General features: G+C 32.8%; 1 protein-coding gene across 1 annotated transcript; it reads left to right on the top strand.

The window, feature by feature from the left end:
* The first annotated feature begins 945 nt into the window (after positions 1-945).
* On the top strand, positions 946-8,203 carry LOC126701466 (LEAF RUST 10 DISEASE-RESISTANCE LOCUS RECEPTOR-LIKE PROTEIN KINASE-like 2.1). The gene is made up of 3 exons (XM_050399580.1): positions 946-1,839; positions 6,813-6,857; positions 6,946-8,203. The coding sequence occupies exons 1-3, from the start codon at positions 1,092-1,094 to the stop codon at positions 8,052-8,054; spliced, it is 1,902 nt and encodes a 633-aa protein (XP_050255537.1). The 5' UTR covers positions 946-1,091; the 3' UTR covers positions 8,055-8,203.
* The last annotated feature ends 336 nt before the right edge of the window (positions 8,204-8,539 follow it).

Genomic DNA, 8,539 nt, shown 5'->3' with positions numbered 1-8,539 from the left:
ATTATATTTATATAATTTAAAATTTTATTAATTATATTATTTATGGCGTCACTAGTTTGACCATCAGTCGGATCTTGGTCCAACCCAAAAACCAGTAACTAGTCCATTTTTCAGTTCTTTCACCGTAATGGTTTATAAATCTATGGAAAAAAACCCCCAAAAAAAAAAAAATGAACGAAAATCTGGAAAAAAAATTATAATAAAACCACTAACAAGGCCCAAACCAAATGCCAATAGAAAAGCCTAGAATAAGATCAATCTCATCTCAGACTAAAACTATCACTACTCCAACACCAACACGATTACGTTTTTAATTCAACAAATATATAAAATAAAATAAAATAAAAAAATCCTCACTGTTTTAGTACCTCGTGGATTCACAAGTCATTAAACAATTTAAACTAAAACTAAATCAAACCTAAAGGCTAAAAGGAAATAAGAAACTCACTCTCCCTAGCCATCGTCATCCATCCTTGTTCAGTAACATTAACAACAATCACAACTAAACTCTATAAGTTTTATGTCGTAAAATTTTATATATTTGTGTGTTTTTTTTATTGTTTTTGTTGTTGTTGTTGTTGTCGTCATCAATATATAATTGTTTTTTTATATTAGATTGTGTAATTTATACTTCTTGAGAAACACCCTGAAAAAAATTCCTAGAGCCGCCACTGGATAAAGTAGAGTTGGCTGAATATTGGCTTAGCTTTCAACTAACTCTACTGTACTCCCTTTTGCTCCTCCTCTCTTCCCCTCTATCCAAACAAGCTAATAAGTAGTCTTCAGTCTTCACGTGTTTTGACTCAGCAAAAACTTAAAACAATTGAAGCCCTTCTAATCCAATTTGTTTTTTTCCTGCAACTTCGCTAGAAAATTCTTGAGTCCTTACTTACTGCAGTCAACACAAGAGAAAAATTATTATTATTAATAATAAGAGATATCATAGGATACCATTCAGAGTAATAATAATAATAATATGTGAATGGTGAGTTGACCCGCAATGTAACTTCCAAATAGAGATTTTGCTTCAAAAATTTAGATCCCCAATTTTGGCTTCAACACCACCCTCCCTCCCTCTGTCTTCTATCAAAATGCATCCCCATCTCTTCCCAACCATCAAATTGTCCTTGATGATAGTAACCATAACCTTAATCCATTTTCCAACATCTTTACTGGCGGATAATGAGCAATATCTCACTTGTGAGGCACCATTTAACTGTGGCAACCTTATGAACCTCGGTTATCCATTCTGGGCATCCAATCGACCAAACTATTGCGGTCACCCTAGTTTTCAGTTAGACTGCAGCAGCAATGTTCCGCAGATCAACATCACTGCCATGAATTACAGAGTCCTTGAAATCAATAACTCATCACGGACACTCAAGGTTGCTAGGACGGATTACTTGGACACGATTTGCCCTGCTGCGTTGGTTAATACCACCGTTGATAACAACTTATTTTCCTATGTTACTTCAGCTGATACAAACCTGACACTCTATTATAATTGCCGTACGCCTCTAGCTGCTCTTCCAAATCTTGACATTTATCAGTTTAATTGCTCCATAAACAATACCAACTTTATCAATTACTATACCCAGAGCTCTCAGACCTCTTTGGTAATTAGCAACTTAACTGGAGCATGCAACTACTGGGTCAATGTTCCTGTTCTGCAATCAGCAGTTCCAACTACTGCAACTTATGATGCAGTAATTGCAGCTATTGATAGCGGTTTCATGTTGGGGTGGAATGCAACTAATTCCCAGTGTGATACATGCCTCAAGGCTGGAGGGCTGTGTGGTTCCGACCCAACCACGAGTATATTCGCTTGCCACTCAACAAGTAAGCATCCATTTTTGTTGTCATAAATTCTTATTTCATTTCTTATCTAGTTGTCTACTTCGTTTAGATGCTCAGTTACTAGCATCTATATTGGTAACTGCCATGTGCTACTCTCATTTTTTTCCTTCAGCTAGCCAAACTGCAGCTATACCATAGTTTTCATTAGACCAGAGGATTAAGATCAAATGTTTAGGAAAAATTCTGATCAAACGTTTAAGATCAAATATAGCATCCATCATATATTTGAACATCATATTTACATCATACAAGTCCATGTGACCAGAATCAAAATCATCTGTCCCACACTCTGTTCCATACCATGCTCCACAAATCTAAATGAGCAACATGTCCCTTAATTCCTCATTTTATGCTATTTTATTTAACTTACCTGAAATAAATAAGAAAGAAAAAACCCAACACATATTCGTCTCCAACCCTCCTACTACCAACTTCCGCCCAACGCCACCGACATAAGTTCATCGGCGCTGTCAACTCCAGTCACAGCAACCGTTCCGCCACCAAGTCCAAGAAGAACTACAGTCGATTTGAATACCCACCACCATCGTCATTGTTGACTTTGTCTTGGCATCAGAAAAGTTGCTCCCTTCAATTCAAGAATAAGTAAACATTTTAATTCCTCTGGTCAATGACGGTCTAATTCCTCTGGTATTTTTTTTTACAGTTATTATATTTTATATTTTTTAGTAGGCTTCCTTCCAAAACCTTAACTCCCTCTTTTTCTCCATAAATTTAGTTACTTTTACAAAAATTTAACAAAAACAATAAAAACATTCACATGGTGATTGTATTTTAGCAAAAAAAACTATCTTACTATTAAAGAACCAAAAAATTATGTGTTATTGTAGAAGCTAAAGATAAATTTTTTACAACTATAATAAACTGGTATAAATACCAGTTGACTGTAGTAAATTGTTAAAAATAAAATAAAATATTTTATTAAGATTATATTTTTTCCTTCAATTAAAAAACTCAAATTCTCTCTCTTCATATATTATTTTAAATAAAGTGATTAAAAAAATAAACACCTCATATTAGGTGTATTGTAAAGTAAGGTGGTAAAATAGATAAAGTAGCTTTTTGAAGTATTACAAACTAAAATTTTTAGCAACACCATTGTGAATGCTCTAACTTCAAAAAAAAAAAAAAAAAAAAATCCTAGCAGCCTAGTATTTAAAAAAACGTTATTTTGGTTTTTTTTTTTTTTTTTTTTTGTTGGTAAATGATTGCATCTTAATGTATTTAAAAACAACGATTTTATGTATTTATAATTTTTAAATACTATAGGTCCGTTTGGATACAACTTATTTTGCTGAAAATATTGTAACAAAATAATTTTTAAATGTGTGAAAATTACTGTTCACTCTTTTTTTACTGTTCATATGTCTTGGTGCACTGCTCATGGGGCATGAACAGTGCACCAAGCGCTGGTCTTAAAAAAAAAAAAAAGAAATTGAAAATGTGCAAGAGGGACAAACATGAACGTGGTCGTTGTATCCAAACCAGGCTTATATGGATGCCTATTTGGAGTTTTTTTTTTTTTTTTTGATATTCTGGCCCCCGCTAACTTAAAGTCCTGGATCTGTCCCTGGTTTGATCTACCTACTTGGATTGGATCAAAACCAAGTTAAGTTCTAGGATAACATTTATTAAGGATTACGCTTTAGACACCAACATCCTCTAGTAGCAATTATGTGTTGTAACAATGTGAGCCATGAGAAATTATGAAATTTTCAAATCACGTTTTTTGTCCACTATTTCATTAAAAAACTTGTACCTATTTAAAATTACAAAGTTAGTAGTTAGTTTATGTTAAAAAAATAACGTAATCCACTACAAAAATATTATAATTTCTCCATATTCTGCTAGGCTTAATCTGGGATTGCAAAATTGATTAACCTTTTCTAGTATTTGGATATTTCAAACGTTTTCTAGTATTTGAATTTTTCCAACGTATACACCTAACCTTCCTTGACCGCATACCTATTATCAACCCTGTCTATGAATTTTGTTCTTTTTTTTTTTGGGTTCTCTTGATAGAATTCAATTGTCAATCAATTTAGTCCATTAGGGTCCGAAATTTCTCCTATTCCCATTTGAAAATCCTAATCAACCCTGTCTATCAATTTTGTTCTGTGTCTATATGGATGCTCTGATACTACTTTTCAATACATTTAAATTAAGAGATTAAATATATAATTCCACACACATTGCGGTGATTTTTTTTTTTTTTTTTTTAATTTGAATAACTAATTAACATGTTTATCTACCTTTATGAGTGTTATAAGCTATTTCTAACCTTTTCTAAATAATAATAATTACAATTATAGTCTGTATAAACTAAAATTATTTTCAAACCAATTAAAAATAAAATTTAGACATAGTGGATGAACGATCAAGTAAGTTCAAGATTCTTTCTCAAAGAAAAAAAAGTTAGTTCAAGATTGATTTGACTTCAAGGATAATTAAAAATGTCTTCGGAAAAGGCTAACTACCTTTTCCATATTGTTTTCAGTCCGTATTTGTCCTCTTCCATTATTTGTATATGACTCGATCCTCTAGCTGTCTGAGTTGCAACATCTCTTTACAGGCTGGGCCAAGATACTTTAAGGTTTTAGGCGAAACTGTGAAATGGGATCTTTTTGGCTGTTTAAATATCTACTCTATATTATTAAATTTATATATAATATTTATATTAAAATTTTTTTTTTGCTGTTTAACATGCAAAATTATTAATTAAGTTTTTGTATTAAAGTTCTTTTAAAATCTTCTTTTTAATTAATAATAAATGCATTATTTCATTATCTTCTAACTCTATTTTATAAATTTATTGTTCATTTATAAGGTTTTCAACTGATTATTAGTTATATTTTTTTATTGCTAGTGACAAATTAGTCTAGAGATCTTCTTGAGATTTGGTTAAAAAATAAATTTAAAGTTTTTTGTATCCAAATTCACAGATTTATCTAATAAAACCAAATAGAATAAATATTTTTTGTGGCGGGGCAAAATAGACTAAGCTAAATTCTAACCTCACACAATTTATTTATAGAGATTGAATGCCAATCAACTTTAGTTATCCTTTTGAGAACGAATTGATCAAGTGATATTAGAATACGTGCTTGGGATATATGTAGGCAAAATTTATCAAACAATATAATTCTAGAAAAAATTTAGGTGGATGGCATGTGTTCAAAGTTTATTAGTTAGTTGGACTATTTTTTGGAAATCGAATATAGCAAAATCGACTTCCAACCAAAATCGAGGTTAATATACTCGACTTCCTACCGAAAATTAGCTCTGAGGTGGATTAAAAAAGGAAGTCGAGTATAGTAAACTCGATTTTGGCTAGAAGTCGATTTTGTTGTACTCAATTTCCAAAAAAAAATCCAACTAACTAATAAACTTTAAACGCATGCCATCCACCTAAAATTTTCTTAGAATTATATTGTTTGGCAAATTTTGCTGATATATGTAAGTCAAGGAAATTGAATAATACTAGTCTTGAATTGATTAAGTTATGCTCCTCGAGTTTACTCCGAGGTGTAGGTTTACACTTGTTCTTATGTTACAAGGCTATCACTCTCTATTTTCTTCTCTCAAAATGCTTCATCCCCCACTTCATAGGGATCTCTCTCTTATATAGTCATTCAAGTTGTATCCTGGCCTTCCACTTGGAGGGCTAGGACTTATTTCCCCTGATACTTGTCCCATTAGGGCCTTACTAGAAGGTTTCTCTATTACGCTGTGAGTTGTGATGACACTATTCAGAGGTCATTCACCATTAATGCAACCAGCTAAGTGGGTGTAGAGTATTGAATGCGGAGGTAATGGATGTTTTCTGTACTCTTCCTTCTCTTGCTTGATGACAAATTTTCCTTCTTTTTCTCGGTATGTGCCTGATGGTCTTTAGAACTGGACTTTGGCCCTTCCGAGGACATATCAGTATCCTCGGGGTTCTCAAGCATTCTAATCTTATTGGGTTTGTGGTTGTATTGTCATATTTAGCTCTGAGAATTCTTTGATAGAACTTCTGAGGTGTGCTCCTTTGGTGTTGATCTCTTCTCACTCATTCCTGTCCTCGTCTTTTCATCCTCCCACACTTTTCAAAAAATGAAAAACAAAAGCTAAATGAATGCATAAACTAATAAAGAACACCTAATTAGACCAAGAAACAACGAATCAAGTGGCTATACAGTTTAGTGTTAGAATTTTCTTTATATTTTAAAATGAGAATTAATGAATTAAAAAAGAAAGATATAAAAGAACAAAATGATAGATCTAGAAGAGTGTGGTCACTGTAATACAACCACTAGAGGAGTCTTTACCAAACATTTGCCTTAAAAGCCCATAACCTCTAGGTCCTCTACCATGTTCTTTAAAAAGGAAAAATATTGTCTAACACTACCATTTCAAGTACAGATGGAAGATCTAGCAACAATTTTCCATAATATGGGAGAATATTTTAGCCTCTTCAAGTAATAAATTTTAGTTTAGGATTTTTGGTAAGATAGAGAGGAGTTTGGTCTATGTTTTTACTTTTTAGTGTCTGGGAGACTTAAATTAGTCATAATTCTGACTGTTTGAAAGAGAGAGTCAAACAAAATACACGTATATCGAGATTGAAATTTTTATGTATTGGCTAAATTTTGAGCCTTAATTAATTCTCTCCAAGGTAAGTAATAATCCTAAATTTTCTTCTACGGGTCTTTGTTTTTTTAAAATACAGGATTGTATAAGTATTAACTAATATTTGAGATTATATTTTTTAAATATTGTTGATCCAGGACTTTTTTTATGAGGGCCTTAGGCAATGGCATCAGTTGCTTTTAATGTTGAGCCACCCCTTATTTCTTTGTTTTCTAGGTTAAATCTTGTGGTTTACTTCCTTGACACTTAATAGTATTAAGTATTAACTAACAATCACTGATATTATGTTTATGTTTGTGCTATAGGATCATCTTCCGAGCAATATGATGAGTTGGGTAGACTTGGCCTAGGTATGTAGCATAGTCATGGCAAAGTTGTCAAATGAAAATTGGGTTAACATTGGTTGCACATGACAAAGTTTCATTTCTTTAATTACAGGTATTATAGCTGCTGTGTTTGGGATTATAGTAGTCTGTATCATAATATGTTGCCTTAGAAGAGAACAATTGAGTAAGGCATTGATCTTTTGGAGGACAGCAAGGAAAAATGATGAAAATGTCAAGGCATTTATATTGAATTATGGTTCACTTGCTCCTAAGCATTATAGTTATTCAGAGATCAAGAAGATGACCAACTCATTCATAAACAAACTGGGGCAAGGAGGATATAGCAGTGTATACAAAGGAAAGCTACCAGATGGTAAGCTCGTGGCAGTAAAAGTTCTAAGTGAATCCAAAGGCAAAGGAGAAGATTTTATTAATGAAGTTGCTAGCATTAGTAGGACTTCTCATGTTAATGTAGTCACTCTTTTAGGTTTTAGTTGTGAAAAGAACAAGCAAGCTCTAATATATGAATTTATGCCCAATGGATCTCTAGACAGGTTCATCTACCATCGAGATTCTTCAGCAACAAATTGTCATTTGGAATGGAAAACATTGTACAAAATCGCAGTTGACATTGCTCGAGGACTAGAATATTTACATCAAGGTTGTAGCACAAGAATTCTGCATTTCGACATAAAACCTCAAAATATTCTTTTAGATGAAGATTTCAACCCAAAAATCTCTGATTTTGGCCTCGCTAAACTCTGCCAAAGAAAAGACAGCATTGTATCAATGCTTGGCATGAGAGGAACAGTAGGGTATATTGCCCCAGAAGTATTTAGTCGTAACTTTGGAGGGGTCTCTTATAAGTCTGATGTCTATAGCTATGGAATGCTTGTTCTTGAAATGGTTGGAGGAAGAAAGAATTTTGATAATGGAGTGTCCAACAGTAGCGAAAAATATTTTCCAGATTGGATTTATAAGGATCTTGAACTAGGTATGGATGGAAGAACATATGGGGTCATGACAGTGGAGGAACAAGAGACAACAAGGAAGATGATACTAGTGAGTTTATGGTGCATTCAAACGAATCCATCCGATCGACCATCCATGAATAAGGTGGTAGAGATGTTAGAAGGAACCCTTCATTCCTTACAAATTCCTCCAAAGCCTTTCTTGTGTTCGCCTAAAGGGTCACCAGTAGATTCTTCCACAACTTCATAAAAATGAGCCGAAAGCAATTTACAAGGAAAAATACAGATTCAGCATTGGGCAGAATAAAAGAAACATTCCTCATTAGTCATCACATGTTTGAATTTCTTATATTTATGGCTTGAATTATACATGATATGTTTTACTCTTGACTACAAAAACTGATGAGAGTACCATACTTGTCTTACTTTGTGATCTCGATATGGATCTAATAATTGGAATTTCTTGCTCTCACTTTGTGGTCTTACTATGGACCAAATAATTAGAATTTCAAGGCTACAATACCAAAAATGGAATGTTAAAATTCTGTTGTCTTACAGGAATATCCCAAAAAAAATTATTGTTGTGTGTATAATATAAAGACAAAGAGACTAAGGGTCTGTTTGGATAGAACTTATTTTGTTGAAACTGAAAACTGAAAACTGAAAACTGAAAACACTGTAGCAAAATAATTTTTAAATGTGTAAATAGTACCGTGGGACCCATTTTTAATGAAA

The sequence above is a fragment of the Quercus robur genome, chromosome 10, assembly GCF_932294415.1.
Source record: "Quercus robur chromosome 10, dhQueRobu3.1, whole genome shotgun sequence".
Lineage (NCBI taxonomy): Eukaryota > Viridiplantae > Streptophyta > Magnoliopsida > Fagales > Fagaceae > Quercus > Quercus robur.
The sequence above is the reverse complement of the archived record's forward strand: the minus strand, read 5'-3'. Positions and strand labels throughout refer to the sequence as shown.

Excerpts from the sequence above, each read along its gene's own strand:
- LOC126701466 (XM_050399580.1), top strand. The coding sequence starts at position 1,092 with ATGCATCCCCATCTCTTCCCAACCATCAAATTGTCCTTGATGATAGTA. Across the intron at positions 1,840-6,812 it reads ATTCGCTTGCCACTCAACAA|GATCATCTTCCGAGCAATAT; the intron begins GTAAGCATCCAT and ends TTTGTGCTATAG. Across the intron at positions 6,858-6,945 it reads GTTGGGTAGACTTGGCCTAG|GTATTATAGCTGCTGTGTTT; the intron begins GTATGTAGCATA and ends CTTTAATTACAG.